Below are 23,040 nucleotides of genomic sequence, written 5' to 3' on the forward strand. Positions count from 1 at the left end.
AGACACATTTTCAGGAGTTTGATTAATACGAGTGATCACGGTCCTGTTCAGGACTTTGATTTTCAACAGAAAAGGTGAGTGACTAACAGAATAACTGTTAATGTTAGCTAGTGATTGCAGGCTTTATGTTGTGTGTGAGAGATTTGTCCAACAGGAAAAATCATCTCTCCTGTTACAATTTCAGCTCAATCAGATTGTGTTAAAACAAAGTTCAAATTAAAGGCTAATAGAGCTTCTGACAAAGTAGTGCTTTCACTCAGACAGACAGTGGCCCCCTCTTTTCTGCCTCACTCGAGGAAAAACAAAAACTAAAAGACAACACTACCCACGCTAGTCCATCTTTCCCACAATCAGGAAATAATTTAGCTCCATAAAGAGCTTCTTTATAGAAGAAGCTTTCAGAAGCATCACAACGCCAGGGGATGTTGATGACATCAGTTGCAAAGTATTAATGGTCCAAGATTTGCTGTGGTCAAATCAGATAACTAGAATCCCTAGAAGTTTGTTGACCTGGTTTATGGTTAATATATCTTTAATAATGAATGGGTCTATCTGCATGAAACTAAAAGTTCAACCTCTTTGTTGTCATCTTAAATAAACAAAAGTGATTTTTTTTTTTTTTTGCTTCAGAACCTGGTGCCAGTTTTCAGTCCTAAAGATGTGACTGTTGCCAGTTGAAAGGATTAATATAACAAGTGGAGTTAATTCCTGACAAATAATGATAAGGTTCAACATTTGTGAAGTATGGTTATTGCTTCCAAAACCAGTAAATCTACCATATACTGTAGTTATACAGGCCCTGGCTTCATCAAATTCATTGCCTAGGGTTGTATTTAATGTGCAAATTAAAGGTGCACTATGTAATTTTCTAGTGGGGGTCTGCTACAATGAGATGTTATTACTTTGCCTGGAATGTTCCTCACTATGGCATTAAATGTGAGCATGTTGTATTTAATCAGTTATTGCAAATCGCATTATTGTTTTGTCTAGAATGTTCCACAGTGTAGATTAAACCTATTTATCACAAGGGAGCCAAACAGGTCACAGCACCACACTCACACATTACAATTCAGATCTGTGGAAAGTCGCCCTTATTCTCAGAAGGAATTATAATATTTTTTGAGCAATAGAAACTCAAACTTTAATGAATAAATGCTAGATAGAAATGTTTAAAGTCATACCATGGAACATTCAAGGAAAAGAATGACTCCATGGAGACAAGTGGGAGACAGACCCTCTACCAGAAAAGTTGCACAGTGCAACTTTAATGTCTATACAAATTAAAAGTAATGCAGTCAGATAAAACCACTTCATACTCCTATCAAACAATATGATGCCTTCAACTATGGGCAATAAAAATAGAGAGAGTGAAAAATTGAGAAAATACACAGGGCATATTAGTGATGCTACTTTTTACATAGAATGTGAGAAAAATACAAAACCAGGAGGAGAACAGCTAAAGGTGCCTGTCATGGTTTTATGTTGCATCATACGGGATCAGAACATTGGAGCAGAAGCAGAGGAATGGGAGAGACGAGGTGTAATGGCTGGACCCAGTGGTATATCCTGGCACTGGGTCCTGGCTCTGTGCCCGATGGACTGACTGGCACTCCAACTGCCAGCTGCCAACTGACGTCTTCAGAGAGCTGCTGTTCTGTTCCTTCAAAACCACATCTAAAATCTATTTAATGCCTCTTTGGCCACTTTACACGGTGTATTTTACCTATTTCCCATCGGACTTTGGACTACAGACATCGTGACTTGGCCTGCTCGCCCAAATTTGTCACATCAAAGACATTTCCACCCTGATTAGGCAAGATGCATCTGCTGCTCTGCATTTTTAGTACCACCACAACTGTGCAGGCCTTGATGGGAAAAAAAAACTTTGTCAAAACACCATAAACATAATCTTTAAATCAGACCTATTATGCAAAATCAAATTTTCAAAGCTTTCAGTCATGTTATGGATGTTTAACTCTCTCCATTTACTCGATCAAAGTTGTATTTGGAGTGATTCATGCATGTTTGACTAATCTTAAATCGCCATTTTGCAGCTCAACTCCCGTTTTGAACTCCACTGCTATATGCCCACACTGCTCTGTACAAAGTTTGTTCTCCAATTGTATTTTCTCTCTATCATGTGTATTGGTGATACATGAAGAATTTTTTTTTTTTTTAAAGAAAATATCTGCAGCTTGTTAGAATGACGTGCAACTATCCATAGGTAATGCCAACAACTTCTCTTTGTTATGATGATGTTTGTGGCAATGTCAGCTCCCATTACGCTCCTCATTTTTCTAACACGTACTTGTTTCATTTATTAAGTTGTTTTAGATCAATATTGCGATTTAAAATGTCCATATTATAACTAATGATCCATGGGTATCATAGATAATAACTATATGCCAGGCGCAAGCTCAATAGGTTTTCTAATATTGCAGTTCATAAATAAAATATGGAGGTCATTTGATATGTCAATGGATACTACTACACGAAAAACAGAGATCCACAAACGTCTTATTACAGCCTGAATGAAAGAAGTATTACCTCAACTTTTTTGAAATGCAGTAAAATTTCATTCCAACCTTTGCATATACCAGTTTTTGTTTCATGTGATTAGAATGAGGAACTGAGATATTAAAGGTCCAATATTATGCAAAATTGACTCTTGTGAGCTTTAAGTCCTGCTATAATGTTGTTACCTCATCAAAAACAGTATCTGGAGTTGTTGCATTCACACGTTTGAGTAACCTTTTATTGTTAGTCTGTCTACATCTCCAAAGCTCAAAATACTCCACCTGTGACATCATGAGGCGGTAGTTGTTTTTTTTTTTGTTTTTTTTGTTTTTTAACAGCTACATTTTACCTTTTGTTCACTCGATGGTCAATTCCAAGTGATTCTAGTGAAAGTGTATGGAGTTTAAAAACACAGTGGAGCGCTTCTTGTATTACCACATGACATCACAAGGTGGAATAGAGTGTTTTTGATTAGAGAGAAGAACTCAACCTAAAAATATGCAAGGTTTGGGTCTTAAACATGTGTGAATGAAGTCCAGGTACTTTATTTGTGATAAGGAAACAACATTATACCAGAGATCAGGAAACAGAGTAATATGAAGCCTTTAAACATAAACCAGCTCAACAATTTTGCAATTTGACACAAATATTAAGTGAATTTTGCTAGTTCTTGGCCATCACTTTTTAACCTCTGAAAATGTTATGACATACAGTAGTGCAGCTCAGTGCGAGGCTGATTGTGCGTTCAGAAGATTCCTTTGTTGCATGCGTGCTGGTTTTGATCAGCAGCAGAGCATCTCAACGGGGGGACACAACTTTGCACCAAATAAAAGTGGAAACTCCAGATTCACCTGTATGCATAAAACATGACTCGTGTTCTCAGTGGGGAGAGCATTCTGGCTTCTCCACAACAAAGCACTCTACCTAGATGGCATCTCCGGAAAAAAAAACATCGAAAAACAAAATAGGGCCGTATTTTTAGCACTCCCATGTTGCCTCAGATTGAGACAGCAACACAATTTGAATCAGGAGTTTGGATAATATTCAGAATATTATTGCTATATACACACACACAACATCTACATGAAAAATTACTTTAGCTTTTAAACTTATACATAATGAAAAAAAAAAAAAAACTGCCACAACCTGCCCCTCTCTCAACAGTCATCGGACACAAAAATTACACAACAAAAACAAAAAACTAGGCAGACAAATTGTGTAACTTTTCTGATGGAAGGTCACTTGCTTTTCTCCATGGAGATGTTATTACTTTGTCTGACATGTTTCACAGTATAGCATTAAAACTTTCTATCATCATGGAGTCATACTGTCATATTGTGGAACATTCAAAGCAGAGCAAAGACATACCCATAGAAACAAGCGGGTGACGGACCCCCAACCGAAGTAATAAAGTGCAGCTTTAATAAAAATCAGTCAAGTCCAGACTTGTCAAGACGTTCAAAAGAGATGTCCAAGTCTGTTCAAAAGCTAAACACTTTTGACTGCTAATTTAGGACAGCACAAAATCCTCCCAGCTCACTGTTCATGTGGCTTTTAATCTTTCTCTAAAACTACACCTCACCTTACTCAACCTTTTCTTCAAAAATGAGTAAATTCAGTTTTTTCCCAGCAATGTGTTGTAAAAGGAGAACTTCTGCCTGATACACATGGTTTTCATCTAATTAGAAAACATAATATTATTTATGATTGTTTTAGGTAGCCTGTGTGTTGTATGTTGCCATGATGAATGGAGATGAATAGTAAAGGAGACAAGTGTATTTTTGACAGATAGACAGGCAGACAGACATACACTTCCAAAATTCATCAGCATCAACAATGAAACAAATATAATAACATTTTTTCACTGCAAGTAAAAATATTGAGTCCAATTTTATTTAATATTGAAACTGAGTTTTGACATGGTAACATTAAAATGCAGTTTGGTAGTAACCAAATCTCTATTTTGAGACTCAAGATGTTACTGTCATTGTCATGGAAAACAACTAAATTGTGTTTAGAGCATAAAACACTGCATAGTTGCAATAAAAGAAATAACAGGAAAACAAAAAAAGTCTGGACAATAATTAGCCCTTTGTACACCCTTAAAATGATGTCATCTGTGCACTGTTGCACTTTATGACACCCTTGGGTGTTACCTGACCACCACAGCAATATTTCAGACCACTGTGTTATTGATAGACCATTCAGCACACAACAGTAATACGTACCATACCACTTATTATTACCAGATCTGATTACAACTCAAGTCTGTCGGTTCCAAGGTCACGGGTGGTTATTTGAGGCCCATGTACGCAGTCACTCTCTGTGGGAAAACTGACCTATATCATATTCCCATTCTCAGAAGTACTTCACATTGTAAGATGAGGCAAAATTGTTTTTGGACAAATGAAAAACAATAACTTAAATGGTTGAAATCTGTCAGCTGAACAAATGTTTTTAAAGGAGACATTTTGCAACTCATCCAAGAAGCCCTGCCTAGATGACTGAGAGATCTGGTTTTATTATTATTATTTTTTTTTTACTTTAATAAAACAAATGGAGTCAAGGCTATTACAATAATAAACTGCTGGATATTATCATGAAAAAAAAATCTATATTACGAAAAAAAATGTTAAAGTCAAAATTGAAACTGAGCTAAATTCAAATTTACACCCTAAATTCTTCAAGAACATGAAGCTTACATATAATTTCAAAACATGGACAACCTGGCGTGTGTTGAGAAAAGCAAATATGTTACTCATTTATTTCTTAATACAGTATTATTCAAGATATGTAGAATATATAATTGTAATGTCCACTTTCTATGTAGGTTGCATGTTATTCCTGAAAAGTGAATAGCTGGAATTGACTCGTGTCGTGTTCATCACAGTTGTTGCTGGTGTAAAGTGATAACTGAGCTGGCTGCGGTCTTTGTATTAATCTAAGTGCACAGAATATAATAGACAGCATCAATCTGTTAGCATGGCTCCGCACGGCACTCTCGTTGGCGCTTCAGTGTGGACATTTCAGCATACCAGAGCTCACGTTTCTCTAATGGAGACATGCCTCCCTCTGCTGGATGAACTCCAGTACTGCATACCATACCAAGTTTTATTTAGTCTGTGCAAAGAGCTGACGAATCAAACTTTTTATTGCTGTGTACCTGCTATCATCTTAGATCTAAATTTATATATATAAAGTATAACCCATATTTTAATATAGACATAGATATATAGATATAGATTTAGTTATTGATATTGGTCTATTACTGAATTAAGAACATTACACAACTCTACACATCCTTTTAAAAATTTCATATTAACTGAAAATAACAATCTTTCCATTAAAAGGAAAGGTCAAATGTGTTGTTTCTTTCCTTTTAAGGCTTTTTGTTTGTTTCTTTCTCTGAAGAGAGTAAATGTCATTGGTGTAAGAAGCTGCGGTCTGTAAATCCATGCCCTTTTGTCCCATAATCCCACATCTTGCCACACTGGTCTGTTATTGGTCACTTCCTTAAGCGGAGGGCATTTTGGGATTTGGAGTACTTTCTTGGCCTGCTTCCACATCACTAAAGATAAACGGCTCCCATGATCACGGCAGCAGAATCAATATAGACACACACAAACAGTAGTGCCCCATGGAAACCAGGTTGATTTTCTGAGAAACACTTAACCTGCCTGCCCGCACGTGTTGGAGCTGCTGTTTGACTCACTTCTTGTGGTTTCTTCGTTCATTTAGTGGAACCGACTCATTTTCACTGTGCTTCAAAGACTAGTCTATTAAGGATCATTTCACACAGATTCCTGGGCAGTGCTCTCCATATGACTCACTGTTTATCTTAACTTTAGATACAGACCCCAGCTGCTGCTTGAAGGAAGGCAGACAGTGTTTCCGTATATGGTTTTTGTTGTGGTATATTCCTCTGTCCTGGTGGGGCATGGCGGGTTGGTGTTTTGGAGTGACCCAGATAGACCCGTCCCATATCAAAGCTGTCGTAAGCCCACTGATCCGCAGCCTAACATTGGATAGGTACAATAACCAAGAAGACATGCGGTATCTGGGGATAAGGATTTGGACATTGCCAGTTCTGACGTCACTGTTGTAAATAAAGAAGCCGTTCTAAAACCTGGAAAAAACACGGGCACTCAGAAGTTTTACAGTCTTTTCTTAGTTTCAACATTATATTTTAAATACTTCCATTTACATTTTTCATCTTTGTAATTATATCATATTGTGATGTGTGAGCTACTGTGTCCAAGTAATTTCCCTTTTGGACCAATAAAGTTTATCTCAATCTAAGTCTAAAAATAAATTTTAAAGGGCCTATATTGGGCTATTTTCTGATCTCTGTTATAATATTTTGTCATCGCAAACATACCTCGAGTTGTGTTTTGTTTCCTTCACACATGTTTAACACACAAACCCTGCATATTTAGGATGAGTTATTTTCTCAAACTAAAACCACCCTGTTCCACCTTGTGAGGTCTTGTGGCAACACGGAAGCAGTCTACTGTGTTTTATACTTCATACACCTTCACTGGAAAATATCAGCCCTGGAATTCATAGTCTCTACTGAACAAAAGATAAAGGGCAACTTGAAAACTACCGCTTCGTGACATCACAAAGTGGAACAAAGTATTTTGAGCTTTGGAGATTTTGGTAGACAGACTAATAATAAAGGATTACTGAAACATGTGTGAATGAAACAACACACAACTCCAGGTATGTTTTTGAAACGATAAAATAACAAGATTATAACAAGGCTAATCTTCACAAGAATCACTTACACAAACTTTAATAAAGAAATAAACATAGATGAGCAAATTAATTTCAAAAGGTGCTGTGCTTGATTTTCACTATCTTAAAAACTTGAAAAACAGAACTAGTACCAAAGTTATTTCTCACTTATGTTGTCTATGACAGTTACACTACCAATGACTAGCATGTTAACACACGCGTCCTGATTTTTTGACTATATGCAGACAGCACACAGTGAGTTATTTTGAGCTCAAGAACTGCGTATGCAATTAAATCTGTACTGATGTAATTGTGCACAAATCCATGAGAAAAAAACAGGTAAAGAATCTTTAATTCTTGTACTTTGAATTAAAGTGTAGCCTTCCTGGTTTATCTGGGTTTAGGTAGAGTTTAGTTTTGGTTTAGGTCTGGTTTGATCCCACTTTGTTTTGACCTCATCCCATCTTTGAAATCTTTGTTTAGTTTGTAGCTGCTTTGATAACGCCCTTGTATGTGGCCCTTGTGTCTTCCTTTTATTATAGTGTGAACATTTTATATGGTACAATAACATGTTTTGGGAGCTGGAAGACGTGGATCCCCCATTAATCCAAGGTCATTGTGACTGAACACTAGACACATCCTCTTCACATCCTCAATAGATTAGGACAGGTGTAATCCTTTAAGATTTCCAAACAGATGGGCTGAAAACGGAGTCGGATATTTTCGGATGGCTGGTTGGAAGTGGATTAGTTCATCTTTCATCCGTCATATCTCAACTAATCCTGTTCCCATTTTGCCTTCTCCTCCCTCTTCTTCACCACAGGTATGAAGAGGAGAATGCCTTTTTCTCCAACCTCAACCTGGCTGACTTCAACATCATCGACACACTGGGGGTGGGAGGTTTCGGGCGCGTAGAGCTGGTAAGGACCCCTAAGGTGAAAGGTGGTACTGCAACAGCATAAAGTAACATCTTTATTAGATCTTTTGACTGGACTTGACTGTTGGTGATTTTATTTTATTATTAAAGGTGCACTATGTAACTTTTTGGTTAGGGGTCTGTCACCTGTTTGTTTCTATGGATATGGTCATCTAAGGTTATTGCTCTGCCTGGAATGTTCCACACTATGACATTAAACAGCTCTAAATTACATGTGTTAAATTATAGGTGGTTTTATAGCTCAAACATACCTAGAAAAACAGGCATTCTGACTGTGAGTGGGGTTACCTCTCCACAGATCTGACCTTTAACGTGGTCTGATTTGGTCTAGATGAAGATTTAATGTCATACTGTGAAAGATTCTAGACAAAGCAATAACATTTCATCTCCAACCTTCCATGACAGACCCTCCACCAGAAAAGTTACACAATGCATTTTTAATATTATGATACTTTTTATTTTTGAAACTGAAAAAATTAATTAAAAAGAGCATCAAACAGTGTCCGTAACGGTCTTTATGTTTGCAGGTTCAGCTGAAGAGTGATGAGAATAAGACGTTTGCCATGAAGATCCTGAAGAAGAGGCACATTGTGGACACACGGCAGCAGGAGCACATACGCTCAGAGAAGCTCATCATGCAGGAGGCTCACTCGGACTTCATTGTTAGGTACTACTCCATATGAGCTGATCCATACACAAAGGAACTGTCACACATTCACTGTTGGTAATATGAAAGAATAAATAACTTCTTTATATCATATCAGTGGCAATCTAGCCATAGAGATGTGTGACAAAAAAAAGCCCGCAATTCAAATGTGTTCAGATAAAATGGTAAAGAACTGGAGATGTGGTTCTTACAATGTGAGAAAAGGTATCCATAAACAATCACTAATAAAAGAGGGGAAAAAAGTTATATAAGTACAATTTTATAATAACTACAAATAATTAATAATGGCAATATTTAGTGAAGAATGACTCAGGCCAGTAACCACTTACATACGGGGTTAGGAGTTAGGGTATTTATCAAGTAGTTACTAAGTCTGAGTCATTCTTAAATGTCCTTTATTACACATAATTGACTCTTGATAGCCTTCAGGTATGTTTTGATGAGGTGAAAACATTCTAACATGGCTTGAGTTGTGTTTTGTTTCAGTCACACATGTTGGAGTAATCCTTTGTTATTGGTCTGTCTACATCTCCAAAGCTCAAAATGCCCTGTTCCATGTAGTGGTAGTTTTTATGTTAACGGCTACCTTCTAACTTTAGTTCAGTGGAGATTGGGGCAGGTGGAACAAGGTGTTTTCAGTTTGAGAGAAGAGCACGGCCTAAATATATCCGGTTTGTGTGTTTTACTACACATATAACACACAAACGGGGCATGAATGAAATGAGGAGAAAACAACATTATAACAGATCAGAAAAAAGCACAATGTAGGCCCTTTAATAAATGCATTCTTAGGTTAATAAACGTGTAGTCATTATACAGTGTTGTACTTACTGATTACTGGGCTCACAAATGTAGCCATAACTAGATTTGAACATCTCACAAGTAGTTCTTAGTTGTTCTTTCTCATTTCAATATAATCCTTTTGGAACAGTACATCCATCAAACGTGTCAGTGTTGAGTTAAAATCAGATTGAAGATGTAATTTGATGTAATTTGATGTAAGATGTTAGAGTACATTTACTTTGGCCAGTGCATTAAGTTGATTCATTCATTCACTATCCTCTTGCGGGCCATGAGAGTTTGAACAAGTGGGGGTAAGGTCCTGGAAAATTGCCAGATAATAGCAGTGCTAACTAGGGACTGGTACTGACAGATGACTATTCACACTCGATTCTTTCCTTATGGGCGATTTGGACAATGAGGGGGAGGCATGTGCTGAGAGAGGCCATTGAAGTGTGCGAAGACTGTGAACCACCTGTCACCTTTTTGTAACTGGGGTGTTTGTTAACTATTACTGTGTTTGCAGACTTTATAGAACATTCAAGGACAGCAAGTACCTCTATATGTTGATGGAAGCGTGTTTAGGAGGAGAACTGTGGACCATCCTTCGAGACAGGTAAACAGAAATTATATTAAAATTGAAAAATCTGCTTTTTCAAATTTCAACAATAACCCTAGTATTATTTTTATTCTAAGTATTACAACCAAAACTAAAGTTTTCATCTTATATATACTAGGGATGCAACAATACAGCTTTTTCTGATACAGATTCTGATACTATTGCTTATGTATATCTGCCAGTACTCAATATTAACCAGTGCAGACTGAAAACAGCCTTTATTTCCTTAAACCAAAAATATAAAAAGACAAAACTGATCCAAATGTTTTATGTGGCTGTTATTTATACAGAACATTTTTTTAAAAACAGAAATTGAAACATTATGAGACTTTCTTGGCCAACTACAAGCAGTAAATAGTCTTTTTACATCTACTGTATTTAGAAGTCCAACCAGGATATCGACCGAACTGATATTTGGAAGCAGTATCTGATCCAGTAATTTTTTCAGTAGCGGCGTCGTTATCCGATGCCAGTATCGGATCGGTGCATCCCTGCTGTATACAACATTATATTTTCAATAGCATCAGCTTTGACCAAGCGTGGTTGCAAAAAGAATCTGACTGTGGATCTCATGATGTATTTCTGATTGTATTTATTTATCTGATTTCCCTGTAGGGGCTCATTTGAAGAATCCACCACCAGGTTTTACACAGCATGTGTGGTGGAAGCCTTCGCCTACTTGCATTCCAAAGGCATCATCTACAGAGACCTCAAACCAGAGAACCTTATCCTGGACCACAAAGGCTACGCCAAACTGGTAAGGCGTCTGCATGGAAAAATGGGTTTAAGAGAAAAAATGAAAAGCTACAATTTATAATGTTTCTCTCTACTACTTCTGTCCTGTAGAAAAGTTTATGATTATGCTGTGAATATTCATGATCCTAACACCATTATGTAAATGTACTTAAATATATTCAGTTCTGTTCTGCTGTAGACAGTGTAGTGGTGTTTGTTTTGAGTTAAGATTTATTATAGACTATTTAAAAAATGCAAAAGAACAAATCCTGGAAGCAATGCCCATTATAAAATAATATGAAACTCAACATAAATATTCAAGCTAACTTAACCACTATTATACTGTGTCTTAGGTGGACTTTGGCTTTGCTAAGAAGATTGGATTTGGGAAGAAAACATGGACATTCTGTGGTACACCTGAGTACGTAGCACCAGAAATCATTCTCAACAAGGGCCATGACATCTCAGCTGACTACTGGTCACTAGGAATTCTCATGTATGAACTCCTCACTGGCAGGTACGTGTGGACACTGGTTATGTTCATTTAGAATAGTCTTTGTAAACAGCCTGTATTTACTGAAATGCTTTTCACCTGCAGCCCTCCATTCACTGGCACAGATCCTATGAAAACCTACAACATCATCCTTAAAGGCATTGACATGATCGTCTTTCCAAAGAAAATTACCAAAAATGCTCTCAACTTAATCAAAAAGCTATGCAAGTGAGTGCTGCCTTCAAGATTTATAAATATATGGAGTCTAAACATGAAAGTGAAATATGTTTTTGGTTGTTACAGGGATAATCCTTGTGAAAGACTAGGAAACTTGAAGAATGGTGTCAAAGACATCCAAAAGCACAAGTAAGAACTGCAATGGCTTGTGGTCTTTTTATATAATATAAAGTTTGAACAGTTATTAGACAGGGATTGCTAGGACAAATTGCATATTCACTGACTTTACACCAGAGGGTAGATTATTTATTATGATGCTGATTACAGAGAAAGATGAAAAAAATGTATTGTAGCTATTATGAATGATTGACTCCCTTATGTGGGGAAATTAGAGGTTTTGTAATTCTAAAAAGATTGTAAAAGTATACAAAGTCATTATCATAATATTGACAATACTGTAACATTTATATAACAAGAAACAAAACAAATGACAAATGTTTTCTGTATTTCAGTCCGGTTGTTTATGCCCAATTAAGTCCTGGCTTAGTTCTACTTTAAGCTTGATAAATTCATAAACCCCTCTTGATCTTTGTTACAGATTTTGCATATTGCTCATTATTAAACATATATAATACACATATATGTATATGTATAATTATTTGCATTTGTATTCACAGATGGTTTGAGGGCTTTAACTGGGAGGGTCTAAAGAAGGGGACATTGACACCTCCTATCATACCTACTGTAAGTTATTTCTCCTGTTATACTGCCATGAAAGTAAACAATTTCACATTTGATTTATGTATTTTTACTTTGTTGTCCAGGTGACATCAGCAGTCGATACGAGTAACTTCGACAGTTTCCCGGAGGACAATGAGGACCCGCCCCCTGACGATAACTCCGGGTGGGATGTAGATTTCTGAAGCACCCTCATCTTCCTTAAAAAAAACAGATATTCTTTTTACTGGCTTGGAGGAAGACATACTTGTAGCTGTGTTGTATTCAAACGGCATTCAAAAAAGACTGGATTTTTGGATCGTAGATGGCACACCGCTGGCTCACCGATATGCCTTTATTTCACTGTGGCTGAAGCTGTGGATCAAGCGTTTTTAATGGGACTGCTGTAGCACTACTTCAGTGTTGTCTTATATTTGGTTTCAAAGGCAAAGAACGTGCAGGGATACACACACACATACAACACAATGAGCTAACAATGGAGCCAGTGTAGATTTGAAAATTCTGTTTTCGGGTGACAACATTATGAATGGTTAGAAACAGAAGAGATTTTCATTTTGTTTCAGAAAGTTTGCTGGACAATTTTGGGGCCATTCCCTAACAAACGGTACAGAGGAAGAAAAACTAAACTAAGTGCTCAAGACTATGAATGTCTGATATTTATTTGAGGAGAAAGGAGTGGTACATATAGCATTTGAATTCACACTCATGGGCGTTAAGACTGACAGCTAGAACTTAGTACACTTTCTATACAGACAAATTGTAGTTTTCAGAAGCACAATACACTGTGCGTTCAGACGAGATTCTCCAAGTGCCCTGCATTGAATTTCTAAGTATACCACACACCGACCTGTGAGAATTGTCAGCTAGCATTACCATAAAGCAATTTGTCATTATGCACTTATGACCATTTACTGATAAAATATTGTGTTGCCGCTTTTTTGCATTTGTGTGGGTCACTTTCAGTTTTACTTTTATTTTCTCTAAAAAGCTTAACGTCACACTTGAATGCTTCTTGTTTTTGAATCACCCAATTGCCTCTTCCTTCTCAAACCAGAATTCCTCTTCTTCTTCTTCTTCTCCCAACCTCTATAGATCTGACTTAACTGTGAACCCTGGTTTCAGTGTCTTTGGTGCTGTTAATGACAAATTACAATAGACCGTGAGTTGACAGTACATGTTTTGTATAGTGATTATTTTGTGCTTGGTTTCTTTTGGTCTTTGTAAGATTATTCTGAACAATTTGGAGTTTTATTGTTTGTTACTTAATTCAGTGGATATTTTTTTTTACAATGTTGAGCAGTGCAAAGTGGTTTTGTCCATGTTTTGATCATACATTGATTCACTGACATCCCAACTTACCAGCCATTTTAGCTTCACATTTCATCTTAAAATTATACAATGCAAAAAAGGAATATTTACTATAGTTAATGACTTACATACATACAGAAATAACCAGAAAAGAGTTACATAATCTACACCAAATAAATTAAAACAAGACAAATTATGAATTCCAAATAATTTAAAGGTGCATTATGTAACTTTTTGGTTGGGGGTTCATTACCTGCTTGTTTCCATGGACATGTCACTGCTCTGCCTGGAATGTTCTACAGCATGACATTAAACAGCTCTGCACCTTACATTTATTCAATTACGGGTGGTTTTATAGCTCAAAAATAACTAGAAAAACAGCTGTTCTGACTGTGAGCGGGGTTGCCTCTCCACAGATCTGACCCGTAATTTGGTCTGGTTTGTTCTCCATGATGATAGAAAGTAGGTGACGGAACCTCCACCAGAAAAGATAAACAAAATGCTTTTCTCCATGGAGATGTTATTGCTTTGTGTGGAATATTTTACAGTATGGTATTAGCCCTTTCGATCTTCATGGAGACCAGACCAAATTACAGGGCAGATCTGTGGAGAGGCAACCCCACTCACAGTCAGAATGCCTCTTTTGTTCTTTTGGGTATTTTTAGCAGTAAAACCACTTGTAATTGAATAAATGTAAGGTAGAGCTGTTTAAGGTCATACTGTGGGACATTCCGGGCAGAGCGCTGGCATATCCAAGCAGGTGATGGACCGCCAACCAAAAAGTTACACAATGCACCTTTAAGTAATGTAGAAATTCCTTTTTAGCAGTGTTCTAAACTAAAATGTAACTCCATGACATTTATATTAAAAATTTCTCATCTGATCCGAACAATGTAAGTGCCTTAATTCAATGGCATCCAAAAGTCTCACCCTTCCAGTCCTCCTTCAATGCTGCATGTACACACACACACCTCAATGTGTCCTCTTAGGAAGCTGCTTTTCTCTTTTCTAATATTTCTGATAGATTTGTTTATCTAGGAGTTTTTCAAGTCACTGGACAGCATTCAAAATCTACAAGGATCATGAACTTTTATAGGAAACATGCAAAATTATTTATTCACATTGGACGTGGCTGCACTGATATGCCTTTCTCTAGATGTCAGTTAGATATGGTTGTAATGTAACAGCAAGCATAAGATCATGTCTCAAACACACTTAACATATTAGGCAGTTGAAAATGGCAGGAATGATTTGCAGCTTAAATAGTTATTCAAACGATGACAATCTAGTATCACTCATAATGGAAATACTCATGTTCAACTGTATCATTCACTTTTAAATGATCTTTTACTATTGTGTCCACTCAGCTTTATTTATGAACTGTACATTCAAATCCCGTGTCAGTCATCTGATGATATGTTATCTGGTATTTGGGTTATGTTTTTGCAGTAAATTAATTTTGCAGAGTGCCACGTGTAAACTTTTTTTTTAAATATAGAATAATAAAAATACTTTTGGGTGAGCATTGTGCATTTTGTGTGTGTATTTTTTAAAGAGTTTTCACTGGTCTTCTTGTGACTTTGTAGGAGGCATTCATAATTGTTCTGCTTAATTTTTCTTTAAGGGTATAACTAAATGAAAGACTTTATTCATAAATATTGGCTCCACGCCCCATCCAAGAAAAGCGTCTATTTAACAAAAAAACCTAGCAATTTCATCCTGTCTCCACTAGAGGGTGCTGCCGGTAAGACTGATACCCCAAACCACTTCACTGATAGAAACAAGTTGGTGTAGTGTAGAGGCGATAATCGGGCTTTGTGTCATCCTCTAAGCGGTAAATGCAGAGATGATTCACGGTGTTGTTGGCAGATTTGTTTTGGAGGACAGTGCAGGGAGATGGCTGCAGACGTAACAACAGGGTGACACTTCTACAACATCAAAGAGGATCAAAGTGCATCAAAGGGGCTCACCTTACCAACACTGACATTTAGTAAAGTGGAGATAAAAGCTACACTTCAAAAGATACGCAGCAAACATGCAAAGTGTCGCGGTGCGTCAGTCAGGTGTCTACGGCGTGGATCTGTCGCTCACACATGCACATGCACACGCACAAAAACAAATGGACGTGACCAGCAGATGCTGTTGAAACTCTGCCCGAAACTTTGGTAAATAACTTCTCTCTTACGTTTACAGTCCGACTCTATCCAGAACTGTGCGTGTAGACACTGAGCGCACATTGGAAATATCGGGAAGAAAATAAACAATAGTTAAAACTGTAGCCTGCGCGTAAGAGGACCAACAGGTCAGGCTGACACGAGGTAAAACAAATGTTCATTAGCTATTATTGTTTTACGACTACTTTGTAGTTTTAAGGCGAACTCACCACCAAAGTGCATACTGTTATCTGTGCTAATTTTATAATTGCCCGGACAATTAGTTTGTAAGATAGAGGTTCTGTCACCGCCTGTGTCTGAGACACAGGTGACTGCGGTATATTTGGTTATATTTGGGATCGTTGGTGTGGAGACAAACATACCCTGCAGAGTGGGTGCTTAAAGGGTCAGGACACATCAGAGCTTCCTTTAATCTCGAAGTGCCAGTCAACCCTGAAAGGCCTCGCCACGGAAGTCCATTAATTCGGTAAACTTTTCACACCCCTTAATGGTGCGCATATCCTACACATTCATGTCCGTCGCTGGTGTAACCAAGCACACTTTGGAGGATAATTGGCCCTTTGCAATCACAAGGATCAAATGAAGTAGTTAATCGACGCAAGTAACTTCAATCACCCTCTTCGCACCGCCAAAGGGTAGGTGCGATATTGAGTGTCTAAGATAATTGGAATAACCAACAAGCTTTCTAATAGCACCCTACCGCTATACTGTAATAACAGAGTCAACACAACAAAACGAGAAATTTGCTTTATCTTCACCTTAAGAGAACATTTTATAAGATAATTTTGTATTAATAAAATTAATAATTACCCCGTGCAGCCAAGCAAAAGCCTAAAAGCCCGATACAAAGTTTTGCCAAAATAGAAGTCTGTAACTGCTGCCAAAAACAACTCTTATTCCTCTAATTATATAAAAAGCAATATATTCTAATGCATTAAATGAAACTTAGTGTCACCAAGTATTGGCCATTGAATCAGTATTTACTGGTAATTATCATTACACAAATATTGTGAAACGGGGTCCTATGACCAGAGAATAGATGGCCATTTCCGTACAGTGGGGCTCTCTTTGAAATTCCACCCTCCGCCTTTGTTGTGCACAGCGAGGGGCGGGAAGACAAACAGGTCCACATGTATAAAGGATCATCCCAGCGCTGGTGCGTCAGGAGACCTTTGAGCATCGTCCACTAACTTCACTCTGAGGAGTTTGGATTCAGGACTCGAGACTCACTTGGACTTTGTCACTCAGCTTTTTACGCATCGGGATTGTGTTTGGTTTCACAGCTGACTTTGAGCGTGGAATCATGCAGCTGTCAGTGCGGTGCTTCGTGGCTGTGTGCCTCTCTCTTTTGGGATACCTTGGGGAAGTTTACGCAGGGACAGTTCTCACGAACTCAAACGCCATTAAGAACGTGCCCGGTACTTTCGGCGCTAAAGGAGGAGAGACTGTCAGCCCCAGTCCGCGCACCTCACCATCTCAAAGCGCTGGACACAAATTTCACCATGACAACATACAGGTAATGCTGCTTTCTCGTGCGTTAAAGTCAAGTGCGCACAAGTTGGCACACTGTTTTAACACACTGACATTTTCGCGATTGAAAAACTCACTTTTTATCTTCATTATAACAGCACCCAGGAGTGTGTTTGGAGGATGAGGACTGCAGCGCTGATGAGTTCTGTAACGACGCCCGGGGCGCCTGTCTGCCCTGTCGTAAGAGCAGGAAGCGCTGCTCACGGGACTCCATGTGCTGCGCTGGGAACCGCTGTAGCAACGGTAAGAATGCTGTAATTGTAACACTGAATTTACTACTACAGCATGACTGAATACTTTGGGTCATGACATTTTGATTATGAGCCTCTAAAGTGAAATAAACCTAGTTGATTTTGGCCCATGAAATGTTGTAATTTTAAATAGGCTAACTAATGTGTGCTGCTTTTCCAGGTGTTTGTCAGGCTAATGACATAGACAGCACTGACCCATCTATCACCCCCGGCTGGCACAAACACAATAACACTTTGGAGCATCACAGCAAAAAGCTGCCTGCTTCCAACAGCCACCTGCCCAATGCAGTTAAAGGTAATTACTCTCACATCTAATTCACATTTCATTATCCAGCAGGCCTGCTGTATGAACGCCAGTCACTAACTGTCTGTCTGCTGCCTTAGGTATGGAGGGGGACACATGCCTGCGCTCCTCAGACTGCTCCGAGGGACTGTGCTGTGCCCGACACTTCTGGTCTCGCATCTGTAAGCCTGTGCTGACAGAGGGCCAGGTGTGCACACGTCACCGAAGGAAAGGCACCCACGGCCTGGAGCTCTTCCAGCGCTGTGACTGTGGAGACGGGCTGGCCTGTAAGCCCGAGAAAGGGGAACGGGAGCATGGAGTCAGCAGGACAGCAGCAGCCCGGAATCTACACACCTGCCAAAGACGCTGAACTCTCCATAGAGCCCATACAGACTGTGAGCTCTGCTCCACACAGATCATACAGACTCTGAGCTCTGCTCCACACCACACAGCAGTCAGACACTGGTGGATAGCTTTCAGCCAGAGATGCTGACACACAGACACCCAACACCTAAGACATCCTTTCCGGCCAAGCTGCTGACAAACAGCAGCCGGAAGGGGAGACAAGAGTCCGGAGAAAGGTGATACACCCAGAGGGATGCGGAAGTGTAGGATGGACTGATCCTGTGGCACCAAACAATCCAGAGGAAAAGGAAGTTGGAGAGTGACATTAGGAACTCTTCGAAGATCAATTTATGTCGTTAGAAATGGCAGTGCTGTTTTGTTTCTCTTTTGTGGAACTTCAAGCCTCGGTTATTGCAGTAAATTACTGTGTTGTAAATATGATGGAGGTGGCACTTATTTGGAATATAGAATTTTGTCAACACCAGTATTATTTAGACATGGTGCTGCATGGTTCGTTCTCAGTATTGTAAATGTGTACACAGCATAATGTTATATACTTTGTAAATTACTATATTTTTAATTTACGTGTATAGAAAATGTGAATATATTGTTTAATTAAACAACACTCTGAACATCTACAGCATTTATTTTGTGTATTTTCTTGTTATTCGTAGAGGATTTCGTAATAGAGTATGATGTACCATTATTGAATTAGGTGGCAAATATTCAGTGCACAATGGTTGTTGGTGTCAAATACTTGTGGCATTCCACAGAAACAATCTGCTCATTTCACACATAAACAGTGACTCTTCCACAGTGTTGTGTGTAGGAGGTTTAAGTGCCGAGATATGCAGGCCACGCTCATTATAGACAATTGCCTAAGTATCTTCAGGCACACATAAGTACTTACAACAAACATACAAAGCATTACTGGTGCCTCAACATGCCACATCGTGCTCCAGCCAATCGCAGCAGAGGACACACTGGGGCCACTGTCATCAGATGAACAGAAAACCAGGAGGAGATGCCCAATCACAATGCATTGGGATAATACTTGGCTAGTGTCTATACCTGTTGCTATTGCTGGCTAGTTGCTAATTACAACATTGTGGCTTCTTGTGTAGATAGTTAGCTTGCTGCTAAAGCCTCTAATTACTTTATCTTACCCAATCTGCACACAGGTTTATTCAGTGTGGTGAAGTGTAGCAGCACTTGAGATTTTGTGATGCAACGCACAAAAGGATTTTTCACAGCACGCCACATTTCCTGACTGTTGTGCAATGCTCAGGCTCCGGTGTCGCCTCTGAATCCTCCCAAATACACCTTGATGCCTGTAATTAGAAGTGTTAAGATTAAAAGATGGAGAGGAAATTACTGTGCTTTCTGTTTGATTCTCTGTCAGATCAAACAAAGCGGGACATTTGATACAGTACATGTCCGAGTGAGATCACCTCTTCATCTGCTTAGCTGCAATAACAAGTCATTCTAAGTCACTTTGATTGAAGGCCTTTGGTGAAACATTACCACTTAAGTAGAGTTCTAGGAAACATGTAATCTGGAGTTTAGGCTCAGTAAACGCATTACAGTTTATTTTAAAAGCATTACAGAATTTACATTATATTTTATTTTTAATGCACTAGTATGTTCTATGATGAAAATTAACCAATACCACCAAGTTGATACATTTTTAAAATACTGCATTTATAAAGCATACACAATCGTATGAAACATTAAAATTGGTAAATCTTATTTCATTGATTATTACTTTATATAAATCGTGTCATTGGCAACACATGGTTTTCAGAATGTTCACTTTTTTACATAATGCTGGTAATTAAGCTAATTAGTTAATTAGAACATTTTTATTTGCATTGTAAAGCACTGTAAATAATAAACAGACTGGTTAAACTTCCAACGGAGTGAGTTTAGCTAAGGGGTCCAAAAATATGATTTGTTTTTTACTAGCTCAAATTGATGTTAGTAAAGCAATTTAGTGTCATTTTAACACTATTTGGAGTAATGGGGCGCAGCATAAGGCCCTGTGGTGTTTGTGGGGGTCTCAGTCTGTCAGTGGGGCAGCCTCACAGCCACAGGCATGCGCCACTCTGCACTCAGCACTGTCAGAGCACTGCCCTACACTGCACTGTGAGCAACAACAAGAGCCACAGCAGCCCAGACACCCAAACACATCAAATACACACAGGCTCCAGGCCTGGACATGCCCACGCACGCACACCCAGGCCCATTACACGTATTCACTGACACATGGACATATATCCACACATGTACACAGTCTCTCTCCTCAGCGCCCGGAGGGAGGAGCAGAGGTCTGGAGTAACAGCGCGCCTGCCCACACAATGGCATCCACACACACTAACTACATTTGGGGTTATCATGCCACAGGAATGAATCAGCATTAGACTTTGAGGCAATTTCAGGCCATGTTATAGTGGCAAAAACATCATATGTCAAATGATTACATGATAGTAAAACATGCTATTGTGTTGCAAAAGAAAAAGCAAAGCACATTTTATTCCCTTTAGTTTACATAAGATGACAGCACCACCTGTGGTCTGACAAGCAAGCACCGTCAATCACAATATTAACTGCTCTAAAACACATTTGGTTTGATATCTGTCTGGGAATCTCTTATCTCCCTGCAGGATCTGAGAGTTACAATAAAGCTTTTCTCATCTTTAGTACCTGGAACACCTCCTATTGTTATTCTACCACAGATGCCAAACACTCCTGACAGACTCAGCTAACAAACTCATGAGTGAAGCATCACAGATAAAAGGGCACGTGTACACAGCACTGGTGTATGTTATTGGGCAGATAAAAGAGATAGCATTCTATCCAATCAGAATCAAACTGGGCTCTTAGGTAAACTCTATTTCCTGGGGAGGTGTGGAGCTACCGGTATCTGCTGGCATCTTCACCAGAAAACAGCACAATGAACACCATTCTTCATGAAGGCGTTCTGCCTGATTGAGCAACTTAGGAAAACTCTCATGGAAATATAAAGTCATTTGACACAGACTCACTCATTTGGCTGGTGAACAAACAGGTAGATGATGTCAGAAACAAGGGCCTTCACACAGTGAGGTAATCACGTGTGCAACACTGTTAGGGTATCATGTTCCACCCCACAGGTGCTAAACTGCAAACTGTTGTTCTTGTTTCTTCAATTTAAACATTTCCTTTAGCTTAAAGTAAAAATAAATTGAAGTATTTCTCAGTTTTTCAAATGTCTACTCTTAAAGATCCTATATTACGCAAAATTTATTATTTAACCACCAGAACATTAAAATATTGTTATCTCATTAAAGATACCTGGAGTTGGGTTTTGTTTCATTCACATAATTGAATAATTGTTAGGATGTCTATATATCTAAGGTTAATAATGCTGTTTCACTTTGTGATGTCATGAAATTAACCGCTACCTTCAAAGTTTTGCTCAGTACAGAGTTCAGTGGAGCCACATGACATCAAAAGGTGGAAGAGTCTTGTCCATTTGAGAGAACAATGCAGGATTTGTGAGTGAATGACACAAAACACAGCTCCTGGTATGTTTTTGATGAAGACCCAACATTACAACATACATCAGAAAATTGCACAATATGGGCCCTTTAACTCAGTCCCTGATGTCACAACTCTTTAAAGTCTGAACAAGCCCCCTAAAGAGTCAAAGCTTGTTGTTGATGAAAAATATTAAAAATTATGTGCAGAATAAAGCTACAAATTGTCCTCACAGAGTCAAGAATGAAAAACATCTCTATCTCTCTCTATAATGATTGTAATTCACAGATTCACCTGTGTCTCTCAGGTGCCCAGACCCCCACTTGTGTTTTCACAGCTGGAGCAGACTGAGCAGAGAGAAAAACCTCCCCATTGTTTATACAAATAATGTCCCTATGTACTGTATACTGCCTGCCAGCCGCATCCAAGGCACAACAGGGAAATAAAAATGCCTAGCCTTCATTATGGCTCCTGCTGCTCCTGCTTGGAGGCTCAGGGCTGGGGCTAGGACTAGGGCCAGGGCTGGCTTCTCTCCTGGCAGCCATGTAAAGTCTGCCTCAGCCACACAACCACACTGTGCAAAGCTGCTTCACACATATAATTTACTCATTATTCATGCCATTTTTGAGAGGCATTGAAAAATATATAGGGGAGAGCAAGACTAATGTGAGAGATGAAAACATTATATAACAAGATGTAGTTTCAAGGTAGTCACAGTCAATTTGGACCGGCTGATGGACATGCCGTGGCAGTGGTAATTTCTTATTTTGAGAGATGCTTAATATTACAGCTTAGAAGTAGCTAAAGTTGCTGTATTTAAATAAAATGAATTAAATAAAAAGACTGAAGCACACAAACACCCAGACCACTTAATTTTCTATACATTTTTAATTAAAATAAACATAATTACAGACCTATAAATTCAGCACTAAAGGAGCTCTGCATCAGTTGTAAATGGTGTTTCTCTCTGAACCTTCAGTGAACAGGTCTACTTCCAATCTTGAGGAAATAAAAATGAAACATTTGTGGAGTTTTGTGACTCTGGAGGAATAAAAGTGATTATTTCTCATGTGTTAAATGGTACTAAAAGGAAAACAGTAGTTGATTAAAAAAAGGTCTTTCTTGTGAAACCTGTTATTAAAAGGTCTTATTGATTTAAAACACACAAAGAAATAAAAGAGAAAACTGTTCTTGATCAATGCGAGGGAAACTTTTTTTTTTTGCCCCAGC

At 38.5% G+C, this 23,040-nt stretch overlaps 2 protein-coding genes across 2 annotated transcripts in view; both read left to right on the plus strand.

Moving 5' to 3' along the window:
* The window catches only part of LOC110157105 (cGMP-dependent protein kinase 1-like), a 227,508-nt gene extending 213,498 nt beyond the window's left edge, over positions 1-14,010 (plus strand). Inside the window, exons 10-18 of the mRNA XM_020921370.2 lie at positions 8,078-8,174; positions 8,719-8,858; positions 10,165-10,254; positions 10,873-11,014; positions 11,346-11,509; positions 11,591-11,713; positions 11,789-11,851; positions 12,340-12,406; positions 12,487-14,010. Coding sequence (XP_020777029.2) covers positions 8,078-8,174; positions 8,719-8,858; positions 10,165-10,254; positions 10,873-11,014; positions 11,346-11,509; positions 11,591-11,713; positions 11,789-11,851; positions 12,340-12,406; positions 12,487-12,585 — 985 coding nt within the window. The 3' untranslated portion in view covers positions 12,586-14,010. The remainder of the gene's footprint in view (positions 1-8,077; positions 8,175-8,718; positions 8,859-10,164; positions 10,255-10,872; positions 11,015-11,345; positions 11,510-11,590; positions 11,714-11,788; positions 11,852-12,339; positions 12,407-12,486) is intronic.
* A 3,056-nt stretch (positions 14,011-17,066) lies between these two features.
* On the plus strand, positions 17,067-18,917 carry LOC110157226 (dickkopf-related protein 1). The gene is made up of 4 exons (XM_020921508.2): positions 17,067-17,398; positions 17,511-17,655; positions 17,824-17,958; positions 18,048-18,917. The coding sequence occupies exons 1-4, from the start codon at positions 17,186-17,188 to the stop codon at positions 18,314-18,316; spliced, it is 762 nt and encodes a 253-aa protein (XP_020777167.1). The 5' UTR covers positions 17,067-17,185; the 3' UTR covers positions 18,317-18,917.
* Positions 18,918-23,040: the final 4,123 nt, after the last annotated feature.

This window comes from Boleophthalmus pectinirostris, unplaced genomic scaffold (genome assembly GCF_026225935.1).
Source record: "Boleophthalmus pectinirostris isolate CB_2022bp ecotype Guang Dong unplaced genomic scaffold, ASM2622593v1 HiC_scaffold_5, whole genome shotgun sequence".
NCBI classification, from domain to species: domain Eukaryota; kingdom Metazoa; phylum Chordata; class Actinopteri; order Gobiiformes; family Gobiidae; genus Boleophthalmus; species Boleophthalmus pectinirostris.

Excerpts from the sequence above, each read along its gene's own strand:
- LOC110157226 (XM_020921508.2), top strand. The coding sequence starts at position 17,186 with ATGCAGCTGTCAGTGCGGTGCTTCGTGGCTGTGTGCCTCTCTCTTTTG. Across the intron at positions 17,399-17,510 it reads TTCACCATGACAACATACAG|CACCCAGGAGTGTGTTTGGA; the intron begins GTAATGCTGCTT and ends TCATTATAACAG. Across the intron at positions 17,959-18,047 it reads CCTGCCCAATGCAGTTAAAG|GTATGGAGGGGGACACATGC; the intron begins GTAATTACTCTC and ends CTGCTGCCTTAG.